General features: G+C 63.8%; 5 protein-coding genes across 6 annotated transcripts; 2 read left to right on the forward strand and 3 right to left on the reverse strand.

Annotated features, from left to right (window-relative positions):
• Positions 1-1,546: 1,546 nt before the first annotated feature.
• LOC62_03G004008 (uncharacterized protein) lies at positions 1,547-2,887 on the forward strand (the record flags this gene model as incomplete). The annotated part of the gene is made up of 1 exon (XM_062770533.1): positions 1,547-2,887. The coding sequence occupies one exon, from the start codon at positions 1,547-1,549 to the stop codon at positions 2,885-2,887; it is 1,341 nt and encodes a 446-aa protein (XP_062626517.1).
• A 1,691-nt stretch (positions 2,888-4,578) lies between these two features.
• terJ_4 (Efflux pump terJ) lies at positions 4,579-7,417 on the forward strand. 2 transcript variants are annotated; one of them, XM_062770534.1, is made up of 3 exons: positions 4,579-5,204; positions 5,262-5,869; positions 5,925-7,417. In XM_062770534.1, exons 2-3 carry the CDS (start codon positions 5,333-5,335, stop codon positions 7,311-7,313), a joined length of 1,926 nt encoding a protein of 641 aa, XP_062626519.1. In that variant the 5' UTR covers positions 4,579-5,204; positions 5,262-5,332; the 3' UTR covers positions 7,314-7,417. The 2 variants fall into 2 exon arrangements, with proteins under 2 accessions (XP_062626519.1, XP_062626518.1); XM_062770535.1 differs by lacking the exon at positions 4,579-5,204 and having other exon boundaries at positions 5,209-5,869.
• Positions 7,418-10,296, reverse strand: bglI_1 (putative beta-glucosidase I). Its single transcript, XM_062770536.1, has 4 exons — positions 10,074-10,296; positions 9,949-10,037; positions 8,517-9,895; positions 7,418-8,479 (listed from the first exon to the last, which is right to left on the reverse strand). The coding sequence occupies exons 1-4, from the start codon at positions 10,217-10,219 to the stop codon at positions 7,481-7,483; spliced, it is 2,613 nt and encodes an 870-aa protein (XP_062626520.1). The 5' UTR covers positions 10,220-10,296; the 3' UTR covers positions 7,418-7,480.
• A 489-nt stretch (positions 10,297-10,785) lies between these two features.
• On the reverse strand, positions 10,786-12,361 carry LOC62_03G004011 (uncharacterized protein; the record flags this gene model as incomplete). Its single annotated transcript, XM_062770537.1, has 2 exons — positions 11,606-12,361; positions 10,786-11,552 (listed from the first exon to the last, which is right to left on the reverse strand). Exons 1-2 carry the CDS (start codon positions 11,832-11,834, stop codon positions 10,786-10,788), a joined length of 996 nt encoding a protein of 331 aa, XP_062626521.1. The 5' UTR covers positions 11,835-12,361.
• A 762-nt stretch (positions 12,362-13,123) lies between these two features.
• LOC62_03G004012 (uncharacterized protein) lies at positions 13,124-13,537 on the reverse strand (the record flags this gene model as incomplete). The annotated part of the gene is made up of 1 exon (XM_062770538.1): positions 13,124-13,537. One exon carries the CDS (start codon positions 13,535-13,537, stop codon positions 13,124-13,126), a length of 414 nt encoding a protein of 137 aa, XP_062626522.1.
• Between the last annotated feature and the right edge of the window lie 226 nt (positions 13,538-13,763).

Here is a 13,763-nt window from a genome sequence, read left to right on the forward strand (position 1 = left end):
GGTCACTCGCAGCAACTTGCTACTCCGTCCGTCGTCGGCGTCGTTGTTTACGATAAGCAACCCCGACTGCCGCCAACATGCGTGGCGAGGCCAGCGGACAAGGCGCCCGTGTACGCGGGTGTCATGTACTGCGGCCGCTCCCCGTTGCGTAGTGTGCCGCTCAGCTCAGTCGCGTGATCGGGTCCTGGTGCCCGCTCGGCCGCTGGCTGGGCTGGCTGCAGCCAACCAGCCTTCCCACAATCTGCCTCCTTATCCACCACCACCACCCTCCCTCCCACTGCACAGCCCCCACCCCACGGCCGTGGCAGTCGCTACTGCAAGACTGCACACTTCCCATCCGCGCAACTTGGCGGATGGGTTAGTCGTGCATAGTGACAAGTGGGAGTACGGCGCCTGGCATGCATAGCACGCCTGGGTGCAAGGCCGCTGCTGGGCTGCCTGCCTACCAGGAAGAAATGGCTCGGGCGAGAAGACCGGGGGGTGGATAGGTATGCCCAGCCAAGGGCCAGGCTTGTCGTCGTAGGCTGGTGGCCAGATCACCGCAACGACTCTTGCTCCTATACTCTATGGTGGTTCTCCCAGCCGACGGCAAGATGCTGGCTGGTTCTGCCTGCTTGCATGCTTGCCTGCTTGCCTGCTTGCCTGCTTGCATGCTTGCATGCTTGCATGCTTGCCTGCTTGCCTGCTTGCATGCTTGCCTGCAGCTGCCTGCCTCCCTACGACCCCCCTCCCCCCCATTCCACCCCCTTCTCACCGATTCGGTGTCCTTCTCTGGGCGAGTCGTGGCCACTCGCCGAATTCCATGTCGCCGTGTCGCCTCCGCGGCGCGGACAAGTGATCGGGTCGGAGTGATCGCTCCGCCTCGTTCCGCTCGGCTCGTTGATGACGATCATGTCAATGTTGTTGAGCTTGATGCTAACAAAGTTTTCTTTATCGCTGTCGCAATCTCGTCATGTTTGAAACGATTCAAAACAACAGTGCTCGCGACCCAGTCCAGCACTCTCCCCAACCCGCTCCACCTCCACTGCTCCGCCTCAACTCCTCTTCACACAAGTTCGTCTGTGACAAGCTACTACCACCACCGCCGCGCACGACAACCTCCACCATCTCGTCGCTAGCCCCCGCCCAAACTCTGCCTCTCCTTGCCATCCCCGCAATCGCCCCTTGCCTTCGTCAGCAAAGCCTGACGATTGCTACTACTCAAGCTGGCGGTTTAATCGTCCCTCACCAGCACTATCCCGACCTCCTTGTGCACGTTTGAGATCCGTCTCGCGGCACCCGATCCTCCCCCAAATCAACATCAACAACTATCAACAACTCGCATTCGAAGGCCTTAGTGCTGCCCAAAGTCACACCTTAGTGGTTGGCTTGAACTCAATCAAACTCGTATAACGACACACACTCTCTGCGCTCTCCCACTCGAGCCAACACACCCACATCTTGCGTCTGTTGTACCCACGCACCTGTAACTCCTGATCCCACTTTGGTCTATTATCTGGTCACCCACAGTCTGAGACCCCTCTTCCCCCGACACACATCAACAACAATGGCCCTCACACAACTCTCCAACTCGCCCGCGGCCGAGCAGCCGACGGGCCCCATCGCCCTCGCCGGCGCCCCTCGCCCGGCTGGTGCCCCCAAGCCCAAGCCCCGCAAGCGCGTCAACACTGCCGAAAAGCGCCACCAGCACAATGCTATCGAGCGCCAGCGTCGCGAGACCCTCAACGGCAAGTTCCTTGTCCTCGCCCGCCTCCTCCCTTCCCTTGCCGCCTGCCGCCGCCCTTCCAAGTCGGCCATCGTCAACGGTTCCATCTCGCACCTCAGCCACCAGCGCAACCAGCGTCTCCTCGCCTCCAAGCTCATCCGCCAGCTCGCCGCTGAGCGCGACGAGCTCTTCAAGGAGGTCAACGAGTGGCGCCAGGCCAACGGTTTCCAGCCCAAGCACGGTGCGCCTGCTGCCTGGAACGACGAGATGGAGGAGGTTTGCCAGGTCGAGAAGGAGACCTTTGGCAACTTCGCCACTGTTGGCGGCGATGGCGGTGACGACCAGCAGGAGGACGAGGACGAGTTGATGAACCCTGGCGGTGACAACAACCACCTCGCCGAGGCCATGGACCTCCAGCGTGCGGCCCTCGTTGCCGGCTCGCTCGGCAGCGGCCTCCTCACTCCTCGCTCGTCGACCGACATCAGCTCCGGCATGCCCAACCAGTCCCTCTTTGGCGGCGTCAGCGTCAAGACTGAGCCCGTCAACTGGACCAGCAACTACTCGCTCCCCGCCTCGGCTGTCCCCTCGTTCAACGCCTTCATGACTTCGGACTCGGTTGACGCTTCCTCGACTGGTTCGCCTGTCGGCTCGCACCACAGCGCCATCCTCACTCCCCCGAGCATTGAGAACGCCAACGTGTACACGCACACGCCTTCGCCCCGCTCCTCTGGCAGTGCCGAGGAGCCCTCGACGGCCCCTGCCCACGGCACCCCTGCTGCCACCCGCGCCGGCCCCCATCGCCAGAACTCGATGCCCGCCCACTGGTCGCCCCAGCAGCTTGCCTTCCTCCAGCAGCAGGTTCACCAGCAGTCGCTCCACCGCCAGCAGCAGCAGCACGCCGCTCTTGCCGCCCTCGCTGCCCAGCAGCCCCAGGCCGACATGAACAACATCTTCCTCGGTGCCAGCTCTCAGGCGTCTTCCCCGACCGCCAACCAGCAGAACGGCCTCGCTCAGCTCATGGCCACCATGTTCCCCCAGCAGCGGGAATCAGGTGTCAACTCCGAGCAGATTGAGCACTGGCGCAAGCTTGCCTTTGGCGGCATGCCTGCCCAGCAGCCCCAGCAGCAGCAGCAGTTGAATCTCAACTTCAACTGGAACGACCAGGCTGTCGGCGCTGTTTAATCGTTGTTCTCTCGTCTCTTGGTGCGGCTCGTAATCACGTTGTCAAAAAAGGTCTACCGTCTCTCTCTCTCTCTCTCTCTCTCACTCTCATGGTTGTGCGTTGTTCGCTCTACCCCCCCCTCACTCCACTCTCGATGTGTCTCGTCTCTCTCAGTCTCGTGTGTTCCAGATACCAGCCGTGTGGCATTTTGATTTGTAGTCGCGGATGCAGCTATCGCTAGAACTTTGAGCAGCAGCAGCACAGGGGTTCAGGCGCGATTGACATGTGCATGGGGACTCCACTGCGACTACATGGCATGACTTGGGGGTTCAATCAGATATCGGCTTCATCGAACGAGTAGATACCGACTGTAGTGTCATATCAGTGGCACTTGCGATCAGTGACTTGTGCAGCGCCATCAATGACTTCGCCACTGCCACCATACCCACCAGTGACTTGACATCTGCCAAGAAACTGGCAACTCGTAGCCCCACACTCGTAGATGACGCCAGCAACTACGAGCGCTGCCAAGATCTTCCACACGTCGTGCATCGAGCCAGGGCCGCCAGGACCCATCAGCAAATCTTCAGTGCCCCGCAAATCTTCAGATGCGACGACGATCGAGACGACATCGCCCGAAGCCCGAACCGCCCGACAGATAGCGATAAGAAGGTCAAATGTGTATGCGGGCGGCAGCCGCGTATTCGGAGGAGGGGGAGGTGTCGTCGACGAGCGGGGGTGCAAGGTAGTCGAGGCGGAGGGATGTACCCGCCCACAGTGCGACGTGCGCGGTGCCGAAGGCCGGCACGCTCGATCGCAAGCTGCCGCTCTCAACCGCGACCGCGCCCCCGCGCCCGCGCTCAGCTTCCCACATTTCTGGGTCGGTTCTAGCACGTACGAGGTGTATCGTGCGCGGGCGCCAAGCACCGAACGCCGAGCGGCCGTCGACGAGGAGACGAGAGACGGCGTCGTGGGCAGCGACTTGGCCAGGCCATAGGCAATACACCGTACACGTACGCCTACCACATCTCTGCCACGCCGTTGCGTAACTGGTCGAGCTGGCACGTGCCGTGCCGTCTGTCCCGGTGTCGGCGCTGATCGGCGTACATGTATATGGCCGGGCCTCGACTTGCGCAGCGCAGCAGTGGCTTGGCGATGGCGACAATGTGCGTGTGGCAAAGTCCGTGTCATAACGCCGTGTCTCGCTGAAGATTTGTTCGGCGAGGATAGCAGTCGCGTCGGCAGTCGCCATGGAACGTAGCGTAGCCCACGAGCCACGAGGCACTGGCGCGACTCGTCGCGGAGATTAACCTCGTCGAGTCGTCTCAAGGCACTCTACTGGCCCACTTGACTAGCAGAGGCACGAGCATGCTTACTGCGAGTAAGTAGCAGCGAGTGCTGCAACCACCTCGGCGCCGTCCTCCGAGTCGACAATGCTCCACCGCACATATTCGGCAGGTTGTAAACCGTCCGACTAGGGATCCGGGGGAACTGCAGAACCGTCCACCACTCCGCGCCATCGCGCCGCACGGCGCCAGCTTATCTCCACAGCGGAGACAGGGGGTGTAGGCAGGATTTATCCATTCTGGAGCGATGCATTTCCAGCACCCAGCGGCCAGGCGGCCAGTGGCCGTCCAGGTCTGCAGACATCGGCAAGCAACCGACCGACAGGGAGGCAGCGAGGCCTCCCTCCACTCTCGGTGCTGGAGCGGGCCTGGGGCCGCTGTCTGACTGAGCAGTCTCGCTCCCGTGCCGCCGAAGTTTCGCCGGGCGGTTTTCAGTGGCGCTCCGCGTACGGCGTTGACAACGAGAAAAAGCAACACTCTGAACAACCGCCCGGACAGGCAACCGACCAACCATCCAATCCCCCCGGCGAGCTGCTCGGCGCAGAGGCCGGCCCGAGTATCTCGGCTGGCCTGGCCGCTGGCTGGGAACATGAGCGACAGACAGACACGTTGGACCGGGCAAAAAACTGCTGCTGGAACGCGGCGGACAGCGCTGTACCGAGCATCCCTTTTATGCCGCGAGGATGTTGACGGAGCGCCCGCCGACTCGCCGATATTCTAGACCACCCAGCTGACCTCGCCTCTTGTTCCAGCGCAGAATCGGTCCTCACCCGGGTTCTCGCCAAGCGCAGCAGTGCCCGTCAGCGTCCACTCCACACACTACCCACCACCCGCTTACTGGAGCCACCCGCGACGACTCGGTCGGGAGACCCACGACCGCAACTCTCACGGCGCCAACCTTCCGAGCCTTACCAAGCGACGTTTGTGGCCAGCTAGCGAGGCTATACCGAGAAGAGCAGAACAGCGTATATACAGTCGCAGCGAGCCAGCCGTGAGTCGTCGCATCTTGTTGCCACCTGAATCACTCCAACTTGTCTAATGTCATCAGAAGCAGGCCCGAGCACTAGTGGCCACGCCACACACCCTCACCCAAACCCGTCCCCCACAGACCTCCCCGCCATGCCGCACAACGAGGACGGCGAGCCATCCACGCTCTCGGAGCGCATCACCGAGCTCTCACGCAAGGTGTCGGTCGAGGCTGGAGTTGGCCCGATCGCGCTGTATGCGAGCCGGAGCCGCTCGGCCTCGAGCTCGTCGGCGAACCGCCCCACCAACGTCCAGTTCACCGAGCCGGCCGACAGTGAGCGCGGCGCAAAGCAGCGCGCGCTGAGCCGTTGCGCCGAGAAGCCGACGCTGCCGCGCATCGACTCGGAGAAAACGCTCGCGCCGGTCTTCGCCGACGACGACGATGAGGAGGACACCGAAAGGGCAAAGGAGCCTCCCTCGCCCTCGTCGCCCGTGTCCCAGCTCGAGATGAAGGCTACCCGCACCACGACGCGCGCATCAGCGATGACGGCGCAGAGCGAGAAGTCACGCCCTGCCGTCGACGACGACCAGCGCACAATCGAGGAGATTGAGGAGGAAATCGTCGCCAAGATGTCCAAGACGCGCAAGATCCTCCTCGGCTTCGTCATGATGATGAATGTGTTCATTGCCGTGAGTCGCGCAGTGCCCCGTGCACCTCTCCAAACCCCACTAACCCACCCCCCAGTCCATGATGTCCAACGGCGTCCTCGTCACCATCCCCGTCATGGCGCGCGACCTGGGCGTGTCGCAGCTCGAGGCGCAGTGGGTCGCGTCGGCCTACAACCTCGCGTACGGCTGCGGGCTGCTCTTCGCGGGCCGCATGGCGGATATCTGGGGGCGCAAGCTGCTCTTCATCTCGGGCCTGATCGCGTCCATTGCCTTCTCGTTCATCTCCGGCGGCATGCGCCATACGCTGGCGCTGTGCATCATCCGCGCGTTCACCGGGCTCGGGCTGGCAGTCGCCACGCCCGCGGGTTTTGGCATCATCGGCGTGACCTTCCGCCAGGAGCCGGGGCGCACCATCGCGTTCGCCGTCTTCGGGCTGGGTAACCCCATCGGCGCGAGCGTCGGCGTGCTCGTCGGCGGCGCGGTCGCAGGGATCAACGCCCACGGGTGGCAGTACTTCCACTTCGTGCTCGGCGGCCTCGCGCTCATCCCCCTCATCCTCGGCCTGTTCGTCATCCCGCGCGACCTCGCCAAGAACCAGGCGACCGACAAGCGCATCGACTGGCTCGGCGGCTTGCTCATCACTGCCGCGCTGTGTCTGTTTACTTTCAGCATCACGCAGAGCGGCATCGCCCCCAAGGGCTGGGGCACGCCGTACATCCCCGCGCTGCTCGCGACCTCCATTGTGCTCTTTGGCCTCTTCGGCCTCTGGGAGCACCACGTCGAGCACCGCCTCTCCCTCCCGCCGATTGCCAAGCTCTCGCTGTTCACCCGCGACGGGTGGAAGATCACCATCGTCATGCTCTGTGCCTTCTGCCCCTTTGTGGCCGTCGCCGGCTGGGTCTACCTCACCACCCTTTTCTACCAGGAGTACAAGGGCTTCACGGCGCTCAACACGGCCATCCACACGGTCCCCGCCGCCATCTGTGGCATCTTCGCGGCGCTCGCCGTCATGTGGATCGTGCCCCGCCTGCGCACGCCCTACGTCCTCGCCCTCGGCGGCTTCCTCTCTGGCATGGCGTGCATCATCTACGCGGTCGAGCCGACCGGCACGCTCTACTGGAAGGCCGAGTTCATCGCGCTCCTTCTCCTCCCCTTCGGCGCAGACCTCACCGTCGGCATCGGATCCATCCTCATGTCCAACCTGTGCAACGACAACGAGCAGTCGGTCGGCGGCGCCCTCTTCCAGACCGCCACCCAGATCGCCGCCGCCATCGGTATCTGTGTCTCGTCGCTCGTCACCAACGACGTCGCCACCCGCAAGGGCGACTACTACACTGGCTTGCGCACGTCCTTCTTCATGTGCTCGGCATTTGCCTTTGTCGTCGTCGCTCTCGCCTTTGGCTTCATGCGCAAGTGGCCGCTGGCAAAGCACGTCGGCTTTGCTCGCGAGGATGCGGCGCACTAGAGAGGGAGGTTGGCATAACCATAGACTCATCATCACATCAATCACGGACACTCAGCAGCATCATAGAATGTAGACGCTTGACTAGGCAGGCGACAAGATAATCATGTATTTGTACTCGAATCTTGCATGCTGTTGTCTACTTACTGCCCCATTACCCTGCTGCACCTTTACAACCCCCGCCACTCAATGTCGTGCGCCACCTCAAACTCTGCGCGCCCATCCATGGTCTGCGCATCGACTCCGATGCGCACAGCCCAGGTACCCTGCTCGACGCGCCACGTATCCCACCGCTCGTCCCAGTGCGACACGGCATACTTGTCGAGCACGACGCTCGCGACGCGGCTCTCGCCAGGCTGCACATCGTCGAGCTTCACAAACGCCTGGAGCGCATGCTCGGGGTGGAGCAGGCTCGTGGTCGTCTCTGCCGGCGGCGCAGTGTAGAAGTGCACGCTGTGGCTGCCTGCCACCTTGCCCGTGTTGGTGACGGTCACCCTGGCCTCGAGCTTCCACTTGTCCGGGGACGGCTCGCCGCTCGGCGGCGTGACCTCGAGGCCCGAGTACTCCCACGTCGTGTAGCTCAGCCCGTGGCCGAAGGGAAAGAGCGGCGCGATGCCACGCGCATTGAAGTGCTTGTAGCCCACCCAGATGCCCTCCTCGTAGTGGATGTCGGTGCGCGCGCTCTTAAAGTTGAGGTTGGCCGCAATGTCCACCTTGCGCGCGGGCAGGCTGAGCGGCAGCCTGCCAGAGGGGTTGACGCTGCCGTACACCACATCGGCGATGGCGTTGCCCGTCTCGTTGCCGCCGTACCACGCGAACACGACGCCCGCGACCTTGTCGAGCCACGGCATGCCGACGGCACTGCCGGCCTGCAGCACGACGACCGTGTTGGGATTCGCGTCGGCCACAGCGGTGATCATCTCATCCGTGCGGTACGGCAGCGACAGGTCGGGCCGGTCGTAGCTCTCCGACTCCCAGTCCGAGTTGAGGCCCGCCACAATGACTACCTTGTCGGCCGCCTTGGCAGCCGCGACGGCCTGCGCGATGGCGTCGTCGTCCGAGATCAGAGGCTGCGCGCCCAGCCGCATGCCGCTGATCTGGATCGGCTGGCTCAGCATCTCCGAGTCGGGTGGACGGCGCGAGTCGTGCACGAGGCGGACGGTGTACGTCTAGTGGGTCAGCGAACGACACGAACCTACTACCCACCTTGCCCTTCTCGGCCTTGAACGTGCCCCGCTTCTCCGCGATACCAGCGTAGAAGAACGCCGTGCCGGGCTGCTGGTCCCTGCTCGCGTCGACGACCACCTCGTCGTCGACATACACCTTGCCCGAGCCCGTGAGCGTCGTGCCAAACTCGTACTCGCCGCTGTGCTGCGGCCTGAACGTGGCGCTCATCTCGGCGACCCACACGGCGGGGCCGCCCATGCGCACCTGGAACTCGCCGAGCAGGAGCTCGCTCACGTCCCAACGGTCGACGAGCGCCGGCGTCGTCGCGAGCTCGCCGTCCTCGCCCCGGACAAAGAACTTGAGGTCGAACCCGTGCTTGCCGTCCGCGGCCGTGAACTCGCTGTCGAGCAGCTTGACAAACTTGGCGCCGTGGCAGCCGAACGCGTACGACAGCTCCACGCCAGCCGGCTTGTTCCCCTCGAGTCCTTCCCACGGCGTCACGGCCCATAGCGGGCGCAGCTTGGCGCTCCCGCCACCCGTGACGACTGGCGTCTTGACGTTCGGGCCGATGACAGCGACCTTGCCGCTCTTGATGGGGAGGATGCCCTCGTTCTTGAGCAGCACGGCGCCCTGGGAACCAATCTCACGCAGGAGCTTGGCGTCGCTCGCGCGCTCCTCGGCCGAGTCGCGTACCTTTTCCGGGCCCTTGGGCGCGTAAACGACCTCGGGGTTGAGCTTGGTGTACTTCTGCATCCAGTTGAGCACCTCGGTGACGCGCTTGTCGATCGTACGCGGGTCAATCTTGTGCGCTGCGATGCTGTGCTTGACGAGGGGCAGCGCGCGCCACATTGCTGGGCCAGGCATCTCGAGGTCCAACCCGGCGTTGATCGAGTCAGAGACAGAGTACGTCCCGTACCAGTCGGACATGATGAGCCCGTCGAATCCCCACTCCTTGCGGAGCAGCTCTTGCTGGAGCCAAGAGTTCTCGGACGCATGGGTCCCGTTGAGGCGGTTGTAGCTGGTCATGTATGCGTCGGGGCGGGCGAGACGCTCGGCGATCTGGAAGGGACGGAGGTAGACCTCGCGGAGGGGCCGTGGCGCAATGATGCTGTTGGAGCCGTTACGCTCGTGCTCCTGGTCGTTGCCGATAAAGTGCTTGATGGTCGCGCTGACCCCCTCAGCCTGCAGTCCGTTGATGTAGCTCGCCGCCATGAGACCCGACAGCGTCGGGTCCTCTGAGAACGACTCGAACGCCCGCCCGCCCAGCGGCGAGCGCTGGATGTTGACCGTCGGGGCGAGGAGGCAGACCGCGCCGCGCGCCTTAGACTCGGCCGCGAGGAGGTGGCCCGCTGACGCGGCGAGTGGGGCCGAGAAGGTCGCCGCGAGGCAGGTCGCGTTGGGGAGGGCCGTGGCGGAGGCTGGGTTCGGGTGTCAGCACGCTCGTGTACCTTCACACCGCCCGCCAACTCACTCTGCTTGCCGAACTGGGCCCCGCGCGCGCCATTCGGCCCATCAGTCACCTTGACGCTCGGGATGCCGAGGCGCGGCACTTCGGCCGTCCTGCCGTCGTCAGCGTCGTTGACACTGTGCACTCACTCCCAAAAGTTCTTGCCAGCCAACAAGGTGATCTTCTCATCGAGCGTCAGCTGCTTGACGAGCTGGGGCACCGAGGCCGTGAGGAACGAGCGGTCGGGGGCGTGACCGTTGACGCTGGCGCTGCCGTTTTCGTTTGTCACTGCCATCGTGTTGCTGGGTCGTGTCTGGGGAGCAGCGTCGTCTCCGCGGACAAGTTATACTTGCCGGGGAGGATGTCCCCCAGTTGGGCAGAGTCAGGTGTCAGTTGCGAAGCTGCGAGCGCGCGGGGTAATGTGGCGGCAACAACATGAACCACCTGACGTTTTTCCGACAATTCTCCCCCACTGTGCCGAGGCTGGGCATGCTGCCCCAGCGCCCGTTCACCTCGGCGTGTCGCTGCAATGCAATACCGCGCGGTGATATGCCCGCCGGTGCTGACCTGATGGAATGGTCCGAAGATGGCCCGGAGAGCACGAGGAGGCTAGCACGGGTATGTTGAAATGAGCGAAACCGACTGAGCGAGGTGGACGACGAGGCAGACAAACCATTGAACGACACTTCCCTGTCGGCCACCCCCACACCAACTCGCCCGCCGCCGGGGACCGCACAATACACCCGCTTACAGAGACGGCATGCATACGCATCTCTGCACCCAACATAAGTAATTTGTAGTAATGGTATATATCAAGATGAAGAGGAAACGACAAGGAGCGCAGCTCCAGGAGAAAGCCACTTAGTGGCCGCCAGCGCCAATGAAGATGAGCTGTCCAACGTTGGCGACAAAGTTGGTCACGCCGTGGAGGTTACCCTCGACGGCGGGGCCCGAGCCATCGACGACAGCCGTCTGATTCTTGGCCGAGGCGACAGGGGGAGGGATGATGGGGGCGGTCGCGTTGGGGAAGGTGCCGTTGGCGCCGATGGTCACGTTGCCGCTGATCGTCGCGTTGGGGACGGCCGAGCCGGAGGGAAGCAGCGACGACGAGGTGCTCGAGGCGCTGGCCGACTCGGAGGACGAAGAAGCCTCGGCAGAGGACGACGACGACGACTCGGGCGCACGAGTCGACGACGAGGTGGGGTCAGCGCTCGGGGCAGGAGCCTCGGTCGTCTGCTGGGGAGGGGGGCTCCAGGTCGACGAGGGAGGCGGGGGAGGAGGAGGGGGAGGGGGAGGAGACGGCTCAGGCTTGGGCTCTGGCTTGGGCTCAGGCTTGAGCTCAGGCTTGGGCTCCTCCTTTGGCGGGTCAGGCTTGCTGCCACCGTCCCATGACCAGCTGATGGGGAAGACACCAGCCGATTCCGGGGCGAAGCGGCGGAAGAGCGAGGGCGACAGGTCGAGGTCGCCGTAAGCGCAGGTGGGGCACTCGTCAAGCACGGGGATGCCGCTGACGGTCACGCCGCGGGCCGTGATGGTGAGCGTCTTCCAGCAGTGCGGGCCGGGGTAGCCGCTGCCGTACTGGGCCGAGTTGAGGGCGACGAGGTAGTCCGAGTCCTTGGACCAGCCGCCTGGGGGTGGGTGTGAGTATGGGTGGGTTCACTGTCGCGGCAGTGCCACTTACCACAAGCACCGAGGCCGGTGTGGTAGAACGTGGCGGTGCCCGAGAAGGACTGGCGCTTCTCGAGCGAGTGCGCGGCGTTGGGGCTCATGTCGCGCGCCTCGAGGGCCTCGTCGGAGAGGATGCGGGCGCGGGCAGTGTGTGCGCGGCGGTCGGCCTTGGCGTGGCCAGATGAGGCCGCCGAGACGGTGCCGAGGGCCGCGAGGGCCGTGACAAAGGTCGAGACAAGCATGGCGTGGTGGTCAGATGGCGGTTCGTTCTAGAATCTACAAGTGGCGGCGGAGGGGTCGGGTCGTTCGAGGTGGGGTAAAGACGGTGCAGACGTCGTGTCGAGGGCTCGAGGAGGCGAGCCGGCCAGTCGTCGCTGCTGTCGAGCGATACAAGAAACAAAAAGGTGAATGAGCAAGTGGTCAACAGAGACGTGAGTGTCTGTTGTGTTCAGTTGAGGTGACCACCCCACCTGCAGCGTCGTCGATCCAGCACCAGCCAGCACCAGCCTGCCTGCGTACTGCAAAGGGACAGAACGAGGGTGCAAAGCTGCTGCCTGCTTGTTACAACGGTACCTCCCTCGTCTCCCGCTGGCGCGACGCGGTCTCTCTGACCAAAGGCCAGCCGCCACCAAAGGCTTGGCAGTGATACATTGCCTGTTCCGATCCCGTCGCAAGTGTCGGCCGCCCTGAAGGAAACGGTAGAGCGCGTCGCGAGATCGAGGCATCGAGGCCCGGGATTCAGGGGGGCGGCAGCGGCAGCGGCGGCGGCGGTGACGAGGTGGGAGGGACTGCACGTTCAGCGGCGGCGGCGTTCAGGCCAGCCTCGCACTGCACTGCTGTAGCTTGTTGTTTGTCCCACCTTGCATCGGCGTCGCTCGAATTCAACAGCGTCGGGATGTAGAGGTCCCCCGCGAGTGCACATGCACAGCGCCAGCTCACAAGAGCATGAAGAAAACAATGCCCCCCCGCCGTGACCCCCGTTTCCCGCGCCCCGCCCGTGGCTCAGGAATCGCCGACGCGAGTCGCCAGCCAAGCCGGCTTGGCGAACGGCCAAGAGCGCGCGCGCGCCGGGCGTCATGCCGTCGTGTTTTGCCTTGCCAGGACACAAACACGGCCGAGGCCTCGTTTTGCTCGCTGGCGCGGCGGGGGTGTCGCTCGGCGCTGCTATGCTTCTGCTTTGGGAGTGTGCTGGTGCTGCATGGGTGACGCTTGGAGGATGGAGGATGGCTGGATCGGGGGATGCTTGAGTGCTCGGAAGGATCTCAAAGTCCAACGTCTGTTTTCTCAGGGATTCCACGCGATGCCCACGCGATTATACTCCCGCTCTTTTCGGACCCCCCGAAACACACTATGCTCTGCCTGACTATCATTTTGCCACTCGTGGTGCGTTTCTCGTCGGTGGCAGCGACGCATTACACACGACGAGCACGCAGAAACGCACTGCAAAGCGTGTTCTCTTTCCCCGGCCCGCCATTTTCTGCTGCTGCCACCAGGCCGCAATATCATACAACAACAGTTACCAACTACCCTACTACTGTGCGCTCGGCGTCGGCGACGACAGCAACGTCACCGTCGGCGAGGTGGCCACGCCGGCCGGGCTGCCGGGGGGCGGGCCAGCACTCGTCGCGTTGCACTCGGGCGCCCAGATGCCGAATATGCCCGTGGCAATGTAGTAGTCGGCGACGTAGCACCCGTCCGGGGTGAGGTTCCACACGTAGTTTTGCGCAATGACCATGCCGCGCCGCTGGCACACGACGCGCACCGTGTCGGTCAGGCGGTACTGCTTGAGGGCCGGGAAGGTCGTCGCCGGGCCGATCCGGCAGTTGAGGTGGTCCTCCTTGATCGGGAACGCCGTCGCGTTCGCCGACGTAAAGTCGGCGTAGTAGGCGCGGGTGGTCGTGAGCGCGAGCGCCAGCGCGGCGATGAGGAGGGCGAGCAGGCGCATGGCTGGCGGTGAGATGGGTGGTTGAGAGAAGCGTGTGTGCATAATGTTCTCTCTCTTGCTCATGCACTCGGCTCGCTTGAGGACGACCGACTGAAACGCCGTCCGTTCGCGGGTGGGCGACGCCGCGACAAGTCGCCAAGGGGCACATGTTTGTGATTTCGGCACGGCGTCGTGCATGCGGCTCTGCGCCGCTGCCTTGCCAACCCCCGCCGTGGCCAGACTCTGG

Source organism: Vanrija pseudolonga, chromosome 3 (genome assembly GCF_020906515.1).
Source record: "Vanrija pseudolonga chromosome 3, complete sequence".
NCBI classification, from domain to species: domain Eukaryota; kingdom Fungi; phylum Basidiomycota; class Tremellomycetes; order Trichosporonales; family Trichosporonaceae; genus Vanrija; species Vanrija pseudolonga.